Source organism: Liolophura sinensis, chromosome 7 (assembly GCF_032854445.1).
Source record: "Liolophura sinensis isolate JHLJ2023 chromosome 7, CUHK_Ljap_v2, whole genome shotgun sequence".
Taxonomy (NCBI): Eukaryota; Metazoa; Mollusca; class Polyplacophora; order Chitonida; family Chitonidae; genus Liolophura; species Liolophura sinensis.
Window position 1 is genome coordinate 52868503 of NC_088301.1, and position 17622 is coordinate 52886124.

At 37.8% G+C, this 17622-nt stretch overlaps 1 protein-coding gene across 1 annotated transcript; it reads left to right on the forward strand.

Annotated features, from left to right (window-relative positions):
• Positions 1-322: 322 nt before the first annotated feature.
• LOC135470324 (uncharacterized) lies at positions 323-11450 on the forward strand. The gene is made up of 2 exons (XM_064749188.1): positions 323-343; positions 6482-11450. Exon 2 carries the CDS (start codon positions 6561-6563, stop codon positions 7437-7439), a length of 879 nt encoding a protein of 292 aa, XP_064605258.1. The 5' UTR covers positions 323-343; positions 6482-6560; the 3' UTR covers positions 7440-11450.
• The last annotated feature ends 6172 nt before the right edge of the window (positions 11451-17622 follow it).

Sequence of the window (17622 nt, forward strand, 5' to 3'; positions counted from 1 at the left end):
AGTTTAATTATTGAAATGATTAGACCAAAGTCTCAAATACATAAATGTCACTGCATTATAATCAGTAATAATTAACGTGTAGGTCCCTCTGTTGCTTCTTAAAAGAAACATAAAACATGCCAGAAATATATATGCCCAATATTGTAGTGTATTGCGTAGTCGTATATATGCACAGTACAGTGATAACGGTATACCTTGGAAAGGAGAAGGGAAGGGAGATTCAGTATGCAGGCAATGAACTGTCCCGGGCACTGCGCACTTTCCAGGCCTTCCCCAGCCAGAGCCTGCCCTGAAATGACTGGTCCCCTACATTACATTTCCACACTGACAATGGCCGCCGGAGGTAGGTGAAATTCTGTTTATTCCCTTACAGTTGAAGGTTTGTTCTCGATGACAACTCAGTTCTCCCTGGTGACAAGCTCGGCGATACAGTGTAGGTTTGATGATCGTGGCCATAGCCAGGGATTCCAGTTCACGGAGCATACTTGTGCGGTTTACCCTGTACATATGTGCTAGGCCTAACGCTGTGGCCCATGTATGATGTGTACGAGCTTACCCTGCTATAGCCCAGTCGAACTGACGCTTTTCCCGGGCCTCGGCTTCACACAAAGCAGAAATCGGATTTTTGAGGCCCTACACGAAGGGTTTCGCTGCATAGTACCACTCTCGCGCATAGCTTTTCAACGTACATTTTAAATTTTGAAGTGTGGAGCCTGTTGAATTTTTACCATAATGGTTCCGCATGGCTTGTGATTACCCCGCCCACTTTTTAACCACCACGTGGTTGGGTGATTGTGACATGTTTGTAAACAAACCCTTACGCGCCTGTCATCTTGCACGCGGATCCTTGGATACCGCATTGTGGCCTTCCGGTCACAACGACCTATGTGTAGGTGCTCATCGCCCGAATATTTTCGTCGTTTTCACGAATTCTCTTCATTTACAGATGCGAATTTTTCTCAAGTTTGTTTTCATCTAAAATAGAATAACCTATATCCATGGATATTGTTCCAGGCAAGGCGAAAATAATCGATAAATTCTAGGTGTCGAATGCAATATTGCCGAGCGCCGAGAACCACCAGCTAGCATAGCTGAGCTTGGCCTCAAGTATTCGTTCACTATGTGTACACTGTGTGGGGATAGGAGAGAAGGCGAACGGCTGAATCCCTCCGTGTTTATTCATGCTAGCTCACTCAACCTACTGTACGTGTTTACACGATTATTTCAGAATTAAATACACGTATTATTCTATGTATGAGATCGTTCTTACTGCACTGTTAACAAACGTAATCTTAATTGTATACAGGTGCTGGCAAATTCCTTTTGATCAGTAATGGGTTGGCGCGTCCTACTTCATTCCTAATAGGGCGCCCGTCTGTCCGTCCGTCTATCTGGATATAGAGCAGACAGTCTAATCTTTATGTGAGGGCAGGCGCTGATGCGCGATTAGTAGGAACTGCAGTTATTTATTTATGTATTCATTTATTTATTTGATTGGTGTTTTTCGCCGTACTCAAGAATATTCTACTGATTTGACGGCTACCAGCATTATGGTGGGAGAACAGTGTTGAATATCGATACTGTAATTTTAAAGTAATTATTGGTAACTTGTACATAAAAGGTTTGATCGTGGCTGTTCTGATCATTATTAAGGGCCTTTAACAGCATAACAATGTACAACAACCTGATATCGCCTTTGAAGTATTCATATTTTAAAATATAAGATATTATATTTTGTATGCTATTGACACAATATATACCTGGCGAAAATTACGTACACACCCATGTATACAGACGGGAAATTAAGTTATTTTCTAATGAGTATACACTGTGTGTATATATGGAACCATATATAACTAATAATTGTGCTCAAGTCTGCATGAATCTTCACGGTAAGGTATACAGGCATTTTAGACCATACCATTCACAAGGCGAAGATACAATGGGTACAAGGTATGCCTTTGTTGAGTGCGTCGATTAACTGGTAGTGGTATAGTGTCCACCTCGATGTGGACAGGTCTGGGGTCCAAACCAGGTCTGGTCAAACCCAGATCGCTGCCTATAGCATTAGAGCGGGGAAACAAGACTGGTTGGCACATGTAGGTGGGATGTCATGTCTCTAGCATGATATTTCAGTTGTGCACTTCCACAAGAAGACACAATAATGACTAATGACTCCTCGTGGTCATTTAACAATAAAATTGTAAGGTACGACATACCCCCCCCCCCCCACCCATGCAAACATGCATACAGACGTATGCCTATATACAAAGTATACTATTCCTGAATCGTCTTGAACATATCTACGTATACTCTTTTCTGTTTGCAGTTTTTCTGTGGAATTGTATGAGCATACGCTACCAACCAGCATATTTATAGACAATGATAATAAATTTATTTCTGTCTCCTACATGTAATAGATGTCGGCTTCAGGTATTCGGTCGGATTTTGTTGCGAGAGATAATATATACAGGCAGAACGGTCGTGGTACATGTGTATAATACAGAAGTTACCGCTTCTGGTTAATGATCAAATTTCTTGTTGCATCAGTCGAGGAGTGCATGTCATTATTCCATTCACTCATTTGAACTCTAAAAGTTCGTTGACCTGTAGCAAACCAATGACAGGCTAGTGGACGGTGTCACGATAAATCGCAGTGCTGCTTATGGCCATAAGAGCGTGAACGTTTACAGGTAACATTATGTAACAGATGTCTTTCTAGTAAAATATGTTGTATCATTTTGAGTATGGGTTATAACCCCATTGCAAGGGTTTTGAGAGGTTAAAGCGCCCTTATTGTCTGCGGAAAATCTGGCTCAATCCAATATAAGGACAATGCTCGGTACAAGACTGTTAAATTTTCGACCTTGGTACCCCCTTGGTGCTATACCTACATATACTTCATCTAAGCTTGCACTGGTCAGTCCGATTTCAGCTTAAAATGTTAATAAGTTTTGTGTCCTTATCTGTTGTCTTTGCAATGCCCTTCCATTGATACAGCAACAATAAATAGTGAGATAATGATAAACTTCACATCCTTCTGTGTGCACATGAACTGTGCCTCTTCGACATCGTAGGGAACTCTTGAATGAGTATCTTTTGCGTTTTCTTCATTTATTTGTTTGTTCCGTCCGCTTGTCATACCTGTAATGTGACTAGTTTTCAACTAATCAGGTTCATACTAACACGGTAACATGAGGTCATTCTAGAGATTTGATTGATTTTCCCTTTTAGCACATATATGCTGAAAATGATAATTTGTCTCGTGATGACATAAGAGTGGGAGATCTGTAAACTAATGAGTTTGTTTGAAATTGTAATCTTATGATTATTGACAATTGCACTTGTGGTCAAGTAAATTCACCGCAAGCGCGAAAGTTGATTGATATATGATCTTACATAACAGGCAAATAATACAATTGTCATTTTTTAGTTCAGTCATGGTTTATTCTGACTTTTTGTGACAAAGCTTGTGGTAATGAGATCGCCATCACAGTGGATTGAAGATATGGAAAAGCAACAGCTACATATAGATTGCTATATATAGAAAAACAGCTTTTGATGATTGTGCATGGTTTGTATACCCCGATTTATATCAAACGCTTTGGCATCACTACACACAGTACACGACTCCCATGCGCAACGACGTATGGTTAACAGTGGATTTACTTATTATTTTTTTTTTTGCCTACATTCCAGTCAGGCGAACCCTTGCCAAAGTCTAATAACTATAGACGGTATTCTTAGAGTGTCATATGTCGCCACCCTGAAGTCACTGAATATTTCAGAAACATCAGTGCAAGAGAGAAACACTAAGGATAAAACTCAGCTTGGTGAATTTAGTGTTAAGATAATGCCTCTCCATGTGAACTATCCATTTGCTGCTGGACTTAGTTTATACAATACATCTGTATATACTTTGTCATTTCATATAACAATATGCATTCTCAAAAATCGGCGTGTATCTTTATTTTATAATCTCGAATTAGAAACACAAAGTTGGTAAAATGTTTTCAAAGTTACTGTACCTATATTATTAATGTGTTGTATGGAAATGAATTTAAGACACTCCATTCTGTAAATTCAAAAGAGTGATTTTGGTTCCTGTTATAGATTGATGACGAATTCTTTGGGAAGCTGCTAAACTTTTATCTAAGTTTCTATACTCTCACCTTTAACTAGTACTTGAGGAGTCCTTGTCAGCATACCATCGTGGCAGTTTTTTCCTTGAGGTAACATGTTCATTTGAAGTTTCACTTCAGGTTCTGTATTCATCTAAATTGTCTTTTCAACTGGGCATATTACCGCACAATATTAAGAGATCTTGCAATGACTGAATCTGCTGACGATTTTAGAGTTTATGTGCCATTTATCTTGTTTTAGAGAGCGTGCCAATGAAAATAACTGGATCCTAGAGCACAAAGTTTCGCTATTCTTCACGGCTTTAGCCCGCAGCATTCGTTGTCGTTTGGCCATCGACCCGTTTTCTGGCACTTCTTTCTGTCTCGTAAAATCGAAATAAGGCACTACTGCTCGTGGGATTTTTTTGCACCAATTGAATGCAGCAGAACTTATACAGAACAGGTCGTTAGGCGTTTCATTCGAGTTCTTCGGTCTCCCCAATAAATACTGGTATGGTCAATTGGGATCTCGCTCATGTATCCAATGTGTGGAGACCACAGCGGTTGTTGGTTCAAAGCAGATAAATGCAATACATCAAAAGCCGTATAATCCCTGCTTACAAGCACTTTCTGAACTACATATGCAGTAGTAAAATACAAGCAAGTATTACTGTCGTCATACATTCTGAATATATGCTGACAGGCAAGTGGTCGTTTTTAGTGTTGCCGGAAAGATAATGATTCCGCATTAAGAAGGATTATTTTTAGACTTTTTATACTTTACTTACGATGAAAGTAAGATTACATTTTAATATGTAGCCTGGATGAAGCAAAGGGCTCAGTGATAAGTTTTATTAAAGTGCATGTCCCTTCTTTCATTGCATGCATTCACCTGAAATGTAGATGGAAATTGTGCATCCTTGAATGCCTAAGGGCACAAACGGCACAATATATATTCATGTATATATTGCATTTTGGTTTCTGGTTAATTTTTCAGCGTTTATAGTCTTGACTCTTTCGTCGGAATCCTAGAAATTTCACAACATTTAACTGTGTACATTGAAGTTGGTAATCATCTGCCTGATTTTACTCAGTGCTGTAATTTTTCATATTGCATGTAGTCATTGACTGTTTCTTATGGGTTTAAGTTCAGTAAGCAAATCATGAAACCACACTGACATTAAAATTGGCAATATCAGTGTTAGAAGATGTCGAACACTCGATGTGAATGTCACTCACATACAGTTTAAACTCTGTACGAATTCTCTCTTCGCTGAAACTGTGAGTACGCACAGAGGGGGAGGGGGTACATAGACAGCAAGTTGAAACAAAACATGCTTTTCAATGCGCTTAATAGAATAAACAGATAACTGACACCTGACTGTTTAAAAGTATATTAAAAACTGCTTTAAAATTTTGGCACATATGAAATAATACATATGTAGTGAAAACCAACCTGTACCTAAAGAGGCCTTTCATGAATCAAACCACGTAATTCTTCATAGCAATATCATTTCCGTATTTTAGGATGTTAATGCACAATGGGGCTTGAATATTGCCTCTTGCAGAATAGGCCGTTGTGGCCACTGGATTGGCTCGCCTTTGGCACTTGGTTGCTTGTCGATGAGACTGGAAGGAAGTCTTGGAAGATCAAACGTTGAATCTCGTGTCGACCGAGACAGGATCCATACAGATCTAAAGAATAAATCCAGCTAGTTGCCAACTAGTTACCACCGAACTCGGTGTGATTTCTGTTGCATATAAAGCCAAACGCGACTCTCAAAGCTTCTTCGTTTAAACACGTGAGTTCCAGGAATAGTATAAACTCAACCCAATTTCCGAAGACAGGTATCCATTCCCTGCTTATATGTTTTTTTTAAAGGCGTGACCAAAGGACATCTTTTGAGGACCTCCGAAGTCATAAAGATGGTGCAAACATCTTAGAGGATGAAGCATGTGTTGATGGAATGGTTCATTTTTTTTTTTTTTTTACTGCTGTGCCGAACTGTAACTTTAAACTTGAGAAAAGCACCTGTTTTATCCAGTTCCAGGAGGGAAATACTGCGCAGATGATTGTATCCCAAACAATTCCTATTAACTGGCTTATTTTTTATAACAATCTTTTATATCAGTCCTTTTTCAGTACTTTCAATTTGTTTTAAATGATTAATGCTCAAATTTAAAATTATTGATTAAATATAGGAAAAGTAGCTATTGGTATAGTGGTTATTTTGACATTAAAATCTTAAGCACACAATGTCCGTTGACAAGATTTATGTGAGAACCTTATCTGCCCTTTGCTGAAATATTTGGTACTGTAGTCAAATATCTTTTAACTCGAATTTTCCTTTTCTCTCCAGATTGTTGCCTGCAACCATAAAAATCTACGCTCGACTTGGGATTGCATTTCACTGTTTCTACAGATCATTTCATCCCAACATGTCACAAAAAGGTAAAAGGAAAATTCCACCTGGTCCTGGTTTTGACGCTGACCTTGAAGATGACGCTAAGGCAGGAACTTCTTCAGGAAACAACGTTGGAAATGATGCAGATAATAGCACGCCTAGTCCCGAGAAGAAATCAAAACTAGCCGAAGGTAATGACGGGAAGAAACTCCAAGACGAAAAGGACATCGTGGCATATCTTGACGAGACATTTGATATCCGACAGAACTTCATAATGCTTGAACAACCGAGAATCGCGATGGTTAAGGAGACGTATCCTCAGCTGTTCACGGGCAAACAACTTGTCCAAGAATTCCAAAGAATCCACCAAATTGACATTGATGAAACCATTCGCAGTTACTGCGCCAAATATGCTAAAGGTATTATTGAAATTTCAAGGGGTATTTCCGGATCAGGAGCAATCTTAAGACGTGCAGAACTGGCCAAACAAGAGAATGTCTCGCTAGCCCAGTACTGGGATATGGTTTCAGCCCTCTGTCTTATCCCGGTGCTCTTGCGGGAAAATCTGGTGGAAATGGTCCAAGAAGCTGATTTGAGGGCCGAAAGCATCGATACGCAAGGCAAAGTTGTCCCCACTGTCCTTTGTCGCGGAGGTATTTTCAACAGCGACGAATTTTACTTGGTAGCAGAAGAGGATTTGGTACAAGAGTTCGAAGAGTTCACACTGGCTTATGCGGCTCTGTTTGCCTGTTATTACGTCTTCAACATGGAATATCCACGGACTTTGGTCAACTCTTACACTTTTATCCAGAGAGAGGTGTTAGATATTCGAGAATCGACGCCCATACCACTCCCTGTGAAACACCTAATGAATAAACTTCAAAGATGGCGGAAGCATAACCTTCAGGAGTGAAGAATATTGCCGCGAGTGCTATCGGCCAGTAGAAATCTGACTGCATATTGTGCTATTCCGTTTATTGCTTGACATTGTCATCTTCTACTTTATGGTGGAGTTTAAATATGCCGCTTTCCCCTCTAAAGTGAACAGATTTTCGCAACGGTTCCATTACCGTTAAATTGCTAATGGCTTTTAACCAAAACTAGGCTATCGGCGCGCGTGAGGCTGCTATTGTACGATCGTGTCTAAGCAAGGATAGATTTGGCGTGTGTAGGTGAAGAGCAAAATGATGCATCAACATTACGGCACAGTAAATTCCCATCCATAATTATCAGCAAAGTTTATTCATAGCAGTGTTGATTTTTGTAAAATTTGCTGGTTGTAGAATGCCACGACGAAGAAAAATTTACAACAATCTTTTAACCTTCTGTATGCTTACCTAGCGGACCTCAGCCTGCCACAAGATTTACGGTGGATTTTATGTAAGGCCAACATGGGATATACATTCCGTTCATCGGAGTGTCTGTCCACTGAGGAAGTGAATCGTTGCTGAGTGTGCTGAATGAATCTCAGAAAAAAGACGTTTCTCTGAAAATTGGGCGTAAAAGCTGATCAGTCTGCTTGGTTTTGACAAATGTGCCTGGCAGTCATAATAAAAAATGGACTCTTGCATTTGGGCAGATTTTAAGTGACAGTTTCTTTGGTTAAAAATGGTAAATCAGCGCATTGACTTGTTCTGTCCGGTCAGAATCTCACTAGTCTTTTATATCCATGTATTTTACTGCTGATGGCTTGCAAACAATATTAGAAGATTGGTTATGACGTATTTAGTACCGGTGTTGTTGTATAAGAGTATTAAGACAATAACATAATGGACAATATGGTTATCATCAGTGATCTGTTTTGTCTAGGCACCTAATGTCTTGGTACTTAAACACTTAAGAACATGCAAGAAACACGAACATAATGGTGGCATAATACTTGGCGTCATAAGTTGCCGGTTAACTTATATAACTATATTCTCGCGATACAAATGGGAAAGACCAGCGAGAAATAGACTCTTCAAAGGTTTTGTGTGGTTCCTGTAGAAACGAATTTTGACTAATTGTGGAAGAATCGTTGGCTTTTATGAAAAATAAAAGAGTTACACGATTGTTGATTTATAATTTTTAAGAATGTTATGAATGGCCAAGAAGAAGGCATAAAGATTCACTTAGTATTGTTTGTTTCGGTTTAGGTTTTGGTTTTCATGATAAATACAATAACCAATTACACAACTGAGTTTAGAGCTGCAAGAGGTCTGTTGGTGCAAATTGTTACCCTGGATAGAAATCAAATTATCCATCTTCATGTTGTTTGGTCAACCCATTGACCATTGACCTGAAGTTTCCATGTTGCAATATACTGAAGTTTATTCTGATTATTGCATATGGCTGATCTTTAGAGTTGATGCAGTATATCATAACCATGGACGACATCCTACTTTTATAATTTCCCTACCATCCTTGAAAGCTTATGTTACTGTAATAATTAAGATTGTTAATGCAAGAGTAACAGATGGATAGTATGGTCGAAAAAAAATACAAGGGTCATTTTGAAATAAATTTCAATGTTGCATTTATAAACTTATAAAACCTCTATATTATAGGGGAATTGGTCAGTATTTACTAAAGGTTGTGTTCAAATGATGATTTTTTTATGATGATTTTATGACCTTTCTACAAAGTTATCACGTTAAGTGTATAATTCGTTGAATTATAAATTTTGTGTATAGTTTGAAATGGAAAATTCGATAGAAGTCTGTTTAGTGTGGACAGTAAGTTTCGATTTAAAGTTTTCATGACTTTCCTTAATACATGCATTTTGCTTATAAAGGGTATTTTGTAGAAGAATGGGTAATTAAGAGGATCTTTGCTTTCTTGAAAAAGCTTTGCAAAAATTATTTACCCGGCATTAAGAATTTATTATTTGATTTTCTCTATTTGTACTTTACTACTTCCTCAAAATGCGATTATTGTTAAACACATAATGTTTTTTTTTATTTGGCCTGTGTATTATCTTTTTGATATTAATCATATACTTCTCCTGTCGTTTTACTTATTTATAAGTAAGTGGATGTGTGTAAACATGTATAGTGCTAAAATGCTATGTTTACAAAGTTGTTAATAAGCTGATAACAGTCAGATGTATGTGAATAAAAGGAGATGTGTGTGAGGGTCAGTGTATAGCATACCATTAAGCCGTCGTGTAGAGGGGAACGGTGTCTTTGACTCTCCCCACAGTTGCTGATGGGCATGCGGATGTGTCCCCATGTTTCCTGTCCTGATCATGTAGCATCTGTAGTGTGTTAGTTTTGGTATTATTTAAGGAAAACATAACAAAGGCTGATGCCGTCGCATAGAGGTGGTATATAGGATACAGAAGCCATGCCCTGGCTCAGTTTAATGTGCGGAAGGCTGGAAAGGAAATTTGTCGTGCAGGTTGATGATGAATAAGAGCTTGGATACATGGGATTTTGATAGGCCGATGCGTGAGTGAATGCTACTTTGGTAAGCGGAAATGTTGGAATAAAAGGAGACGTAGAGAACAGAGACATAAACCAAAGATAGCAGTGCCATAATAAGGATCTTGTCAATAACACATAACACGGAATCAGCGTGAAATGTTGGTAATGGACATTTCAACTAAGCCACAGGATTTGTGTTGTCTTTTTTGATTGGAATTTGCATGTGGGTACAAAATACCACGTTGTTTAACATATCATTTTTGACTTGTTATTGGAACTATACAAGGTACAGGCAAAAGAGAAATGAAAGGGTGTAATGTACGGATGTATAATTTTATATATGTGACAATCCCTGGCGTAGAGTTTTAATTGCAGAAACTGGAGCATCACGTCTAGACTCACGGAATATCTCAAACAAGTTATTTATTTATTTATTTGATTGGTGTTTTACGCCGTACTCGAGAATATTTCACTTACAAGATGGCGGCCAGCATTATGGTGGGAGGAACTGGGCAGAGCCCCGGGGAAACCCACGACCATCCGCAGGTCACTGGCAGACCTTCCCACTTACGGCCGGAGAGCAAGCCAGCCAGGAAACTGGACTTGAAACTCACAGCGACCGCATTGGTGAAAGGCCCTTGGGTCTTTGCGCCGTGTTTGCGTGCTAACTCACTCGACCACGGAGGCAACTCAAACATGTAAAGTTGTGAAAGATAATGTATATAAGATGAATTGGAGAGGGGCATTTTGCATCGGAAATTAACTATTTCAATGAGGTTTTGTTCCCAAGAAAGCCATGGGGTTGTTGTACATTCATATATGTGTATATAGTTGGTGTGTATTTAAACTTGCATATTTCTCAAATGTCACAAATAATGTCCCGCCACCACGATGTTTTTTGAAGAATACGACCATAATGAAGTTACAAAAGGAGCCTTTGATTCTTCGAAAATTTATATATTGCCAGCCGTCTTCCCCAGCATTCGTAAATTTTATTTTCTTCAGAAACATTTGAAATACCTGTACTATAACGCGGTGTGTTATAAATTGTTCTGTTTTTGTTTCTTTTACATTTTATATTCAAACCACTGACACTTGGGTTATGCAACAAATGTTTTCACGGGCTGTCGGTGAAGGTTCAGGTGTCAGAATTGGGATTCAAATTTTTTATATTCTGGAAAGTTTTGTTTTTCGCACATTAGTATGATTACACATATTATTAGAGTAATGACATAATACTCCTGTTATAAATCCTTTAAAAAAAACAAATAGCCTTATGTTTCATTGCTTCACAAAAAAATATTTGCAAGGTTATTATGGTTTTGCCATTTACGGACTGCGAATGGTATAGGAATGTCGAACTTGACGCTTATATTTATAATGTATATCTGAAATTGTGATTGCTGAAGCACAGGCATACCGGTACTGTATGCCTATTTATGTATTATATGGCTTGACCTATTTATGTATTATATAGCTTGAAATGTTGTGCTTGGTTAAATCCACTATTTCAGTCATTTGAGTTCCATTGTACAAAGCAATGCATCCTCACACTATCCTTCAACGTAATTTAGTTAATGATGATGATACCACCTGAACGTGCACGAGCACTTTCGCATGTTTATCCTTTCCACCCACTCAGTCGCATGTTGTACCATCGCACCATAGCTATCAATACTGCAATGCATATAGGCCCTTTACAGTCGCGAATATCAATAACCTATTTATGCAGCAGAATTATGTTCAAAAGACGTATTTATTTCCTTTTCTTGTCCATAACTGTTATAACCCAATACCAGCTTTATTTTTTTGTCCCACACCTTCCTTTGTGATTGGACACTTTCCTCTAGAAATGCACTGTTTGGAGCCATTTCCTTAGCAATTTTTTTTATTTATGCAAATTTAGGAATTTAGTAACCTTGTCTTAGTGCACATTTTCGCATATATATATATATATATATATATATATATATATATATATATATATATATATATATATATATACGACAAAATCTGACGTCGAGTTGTAACAACAACAACGCTTTGTCTTTAGGCACATACAGTATATGAACAAAGGTGGAATAAACAATATATACGAAGATGGAAGTAAATTGTCGTATCTTCCTACATAAAACGTACGAATGTCCATTCTACTTAGATGGTACCGTAACATACAGCGCAACTGTTTCCAAAGGGGAGAGTTAAGCCCAACGTCAGTCGAGGTCACAAAGGACCTGCATGTCAAAATTGGCTGGTCTTGAAAAAAATGAGGGGGCTAATCCACCTTCACCTTCCAGTTCCACGTCCCCTGTTTAGCGTTTTTTCTTTTCTTAGTAAACATATAGACATTTGATATCACAAGAAACGGCTAGTTTCATTACTCACGTAGTCTTACCACACATTTTCACCTTCAATATTCAGTTTTACCTCCACTCACGTTTTATTTTTGATTCACTTAGAAACAAGTGCCATTGCATTATTTACTTTTTCATTTAGATAGGGATTATACTTCATGTATGTTTGACTATGCCTTACATAGTAGCCATTTTACCTTGCCCTTATTCATTATATTTGAGCTTAATATATAAGCCTACAAACCGTGTGTAAGCCTGTATACACTGTAGAATTCATTCTGTCAAGACCCGTTGTTTGCGTGGATATCATGTATACCATAACAGAACTGTATATAATATTTCGACAGGTATTGTATTGGTTTGTCTGTGGAGTCTGTATATTTCTGTGTGTGTATATACATATATATATATGTGTGTGTGTGTGTGCAAATTAAGTTTATAGGTTAATGTTTAGATATGTTGGAACTTGATATATAAATGATACTTGGTGCTGTGTGATACAATACTGATGCTATTTTCTTCTGTCTATGAATATGCCTGGTAGTTACGTAATGTATGCCAATAAGACATGTGAATGCTAGCGTTATACTTTATACACGTTTTCTTAAGGACCAGGATGTCCACTTAATGGAGTAGCACAAAACCATGAGTATACAGACATGTTTCAAATGCTTATATACGTGGTAAACATTAGTGCATAATGTTTTACTATAAATATACCCCTTCATCTGTCAGACTGTATTCCCTTTTATTTGTACTTTTCTCATCGAATGGTGAATTCCTCCGGCCATCTTGGTGCTGTTTTCATTGAATTATGAGTTTATGGTTCTTGTTTCTGTACAGCTTGAGCTAAGCGAGCTATGTTGTATTTGTAACTGTGATTAAGCATTAAGCAGAAGAGTTCTTTCTTTTTATATGTTGCATTTAATACATCTTTGGTGAGAGCGAATAAACTCTGTTGATAAATACTCGCAAAGCTTTCAAAAAATTTACAGTGGCTCTCCTGAACTCTAGATATATGTAGATAGGTTATTCAGTAACTTGTGTGAATATAAGTGATTGACGTACAAACAGACCACTGTAAGAAGGAACACTTCAATAGATAGATAAAAAGCACCTATACGTATTGTCCAGATAATGTTAACTTTTAATGTACAGTATTTACCTGCTACAGGTGTAACTAACGTACAGCCGTTGGAGTCCAACTGTATCTCAACTCGTGGTGATCAAGTATGCCAGTCTGTCTCATTGAAGAATCCTCGGTTTTATGATGCCTGGAAATATATGAGTATTCTTCTTGGAAAAATTGTAAGGAAAGTTACCAAAGTTACTATAGAGTGAAACCAAACTACGGTCTCTGTGGAGTTATGAAGTATAATGTACCTGGTGAGATTGTAAGCTGAGGAATCTTCGTGAAAATCTTTGTGAACAGTTTCTATTTATGATTATGCCATCTAGAATTGCAATAAAGAGGTTGTAGACGCCATGTATTTTTTGTAGCCTTTGATTCTCTTGATATAACATTTTCACTCTAAAAGCAAATCACTGGCTCTTTCTGTTGGTGAAAAGGATACTCATTGTATATCATATATTAATACAGATCTCTGACACCAAAAAAGTTTCCTCGGAATCCGTAAAAACCATCTTCACCCATCCATCTAGAAACCAAACTGTCCGGTATTATTTAGACTACAAGTTTTGTTATAGTTATGTTTAATGTAGATAAAGACTGGTTATTGGCATAACATCCATTGACTATAAGCTCACAAAGATGGGTTATATATTCTACGTTGAAGACTTACTTATAAGTCTGGGGTCTTTGGACACTTCCATCAACATCAAGCAATGCTGACTGACAGTATCGAGGTATCGGGCACACACAGGAGTGAAGGGATGGTCCACGTATACGCCTACTCCCTTAAGCAACGGTGCGAATGAATGAATGAATGAAACCTTTATTTATAGAGGGTAGCTTTGTCAAATTTAACAATTTCCTCTTCCCAGAGACCCTCTATAACAATACAAGAACATTAAACCACTACAAAGTGTATCTACAATTCCATTTTTTAAAAACATGAAAACAGTCAATAATACATCACTCCATATATCAGCATATATAAATTTACTGGTTGAAATAATTTTTCAGATAATGTGACTTAAAAGCAGACAGAGATGGTGTTGTTCTGATTGGACATTTTGAACTGTTCCAGCCCACTACTGTAAAACTGTTTTTATAAGTTATGCTTATCATTATGGAGGTTGTAAACAGTTGATCTAGGAAACTGCTGTGTTTTTAACATGTAATTCTTTTAGATATAGTTCTACCTAATCATGCAATGAATAAAAAAATAAGACAAATCATACGATATCTGATGCGTTCAGAAATTGGCAACTCAAATCAGGTTACATCAGCAGGTGAAGAGTATAACTAACTTTTATGTCCTAATCCTGTAAAGACACTGGATTGTAATGGAAGCCTTTACAAGATCAGCCCGTTGACATAAGCAGTCATACTTACCTCGTTATCCTGACATGAGAGACACAAAATGTAAAATATTTGCAAACTAAAGCCAAAGAACTCCTATATGAACTCCTACATGAACAGTAACTATATTGCAGCGACTTCCCTCATTATAGTTTAAATCGTATCCGATCGTGCGTTATAATGCACAATTATGAATGCATTTGTGAATGTGTTTCCTTAATTTCTCGAGCGATGCTTCTACAGATAATAGGCAATGTAACTGTATGTTGATGGATTTTTTTTTTGATTGGTGTTTTACGCCGTACTCAAGAATATTTCACTTATGCGACGGCGGCCAGCATTATGATGGGTGGAAACCGGGCAGAGCCCGGGGGAAACCCACGACCATCCGCAGGTTGCTGTCAGACCTTCCCACTTTCGGCCGGAGAGGAAGCCAGCATGAGCTGGACTTGAACTCACAGCGACCGCATTGGTGAGAGGCTCCTGGGTCATTACGCTGCGCTAGCGCGTTAACCGACTGAGTATGTTGATGAAGAAGGAGACTGTATGTTATTTGTTCTGTGTGGTGGTTGGATGGCATTATATGCTGAACTGCTAGGAATACAAATTATATTTGCAACAATTGTCAACACTTAAGATGAATACATCCTGTCGCATGGATAATGGGTACACTAACATACAATAACGTCAATGATGGAATGGTTACATATGTACTTTCTGTCCCAGAATAAATCGTGGAAGAATCAAAGGGAGATAATTCTAAGGGGATTTGTAAAAGTTAATACCAGGGTGCTTTTACATTTACATTTTGATCTACATATATGTGCTCTGAATAAGAACAACCAGGACATTGGAAAATGAATAAAAACTGATTCACATTACAGTTTGTTAGAACAATGCACATCCTGCATTGTCATTCACCAATAGTTTTCTAATTAAAGTGTGCTGAAGATATAATCTCGCCTGAGTAAATCAAAATTAACTGTTTTTTGGATTGACAAAGGACTAAGCTGTTGAGATTTTTACAGTCTTCACTATTCTCCGTCTTTCACATGCGACTTGCTTACGCCTGTGAATATATTAATTGGTTTATGTTAAAAAAGAAAATTAGAAATGAATGCACAATGCATTATTTAACTTGACATCATAGCCAATACCCGATATACAGGTGTAGCATTGACTGATAAACCAGATGCGTGCGCATGACCTGCCCCCACATCATATAGGAATAACAATTAAGCACCTGTTCATTCTGTTATTGCTCCCATTAGTAGAAATTTACTGACGAAAAATACGGTCTTGGTGCATAAATCTATTTTACATTACACTGGTGCTATCTTTTGACATGCTTGTACATGTATATTTACGTCCAAACAATCTCTATATGATGTACTGATTTGAAAGTTAAAGATGCTATATCAGAGATTTTTAACAAACAAATCCATATTCGATGATTAATAAAATTGTCTGTATTTACCAAGAGTAAATCAAACTATTGCCTTTCAATAGATGTCAGTATACCTGTAGTATTTATAGTGTTGATCCTAAAGATGTAAATCATCCTACAAGTTTTATGAAGTCTACGAACTTCGTATTACAGGTTTTGAACGGTAATAAATGCACTAACGCGGTTGATATGTTAAGATATTTTATCTGAGCTTTATTTTTTATTATTATTAAAATATTAGTAAAAATTCTGTAGAGTTTGTGCTGTTCGATCTTGCCAGAAATCTCTGATATACCCTCTTTGTATGACTAATAAGACAACGCAATGTCTCAAGTGCATGTGTTCGCTTCTGTATGTGTGTGGTAATATAATTAAATAAAAAGACATCATAAAGTTGTGCATACAGACATTCGTATTTTATTCATAAAGTTATGCAACGTGTCTAAATATACATACTGGCGTGCATGTGTTACGTCAGTGAATTGTGTGGTCAACCTGCTGCCCATTTACACGCATGACCAATCACATTGTCATTATCACTGTCAAGAGCTATCTATACAACTTTTGTAAGAAACAAATCATTAATCATGGTGTAACATTTATGTGTTCCTATCCTGTTCCATCTTCGGGTTGCCCTATAGGTTCCCCCTGCATGGGCTCTGTCAGATTTCCTTTCATCAAAATGCTGAGCGCCTTGGTATAAGTGAAATATTCTTCAGCATGGCGTAAAACACAAATCAGCTAAATTGAGCAGCTATCGTGCCCTATGCACTTATTTAATTCTCCGCACCAACGAGATTTTTACGCGTCAACTTCATACTATTTTCTCGATGTACCCCATTCAGGGCACTCCCCCGTACAAAACGGGCCAACAGGTACACACACCAGGATCTCAGCCTCAGGCAGTGGCATTTTCTCACGGCCTTACCTGTGCTTGTCTATAGTCTATTTCACATTGTAACGGGTGTCTGTCACAGGACTGTGAGCGTGGCCTGCTTATGTAATGTAGCAGCGGTGTATTCATGCATGCAGGTATTTTATTGAAAGGCCTCACGTTTAATGGAGATACCCTCTCAGTGTGTTATGTCCAATATCCACCTACAGATGATACAAATATTTACAAACGCCTTAATTGTTGTGTCCCCTTCGGCTGAAAATCTGCGCGTAACATGTCGGAAAGTTCGTCATGTCAAATGGCAGCGGTTTACTTCGGTCACTCTCGCTCCCTCCTCTATATGCACCCATCAAAATGAACACTACATATTTAAATTTGAAAATTCTTGCGTAACGCGTTCAACCCCAAATAAATAAATGTTCTCAGGTTGATGCTTGTATGTGAATGAAAATTACATGACGAATATTTTGGCCGTTAAAAGTGAAATACGTAACAGTAGAGACTGGGCTTG

Bases quoted from the DNA above. Each gene is read 5' to 3' on its own strand.
- LOC135470324 (XM_064749188.1), top strand. From the start codon at position 6,561: ATGTCACAAAAAGGTAAAAGGAAAATTCCACCTGGTCCTGGTTTTGAC.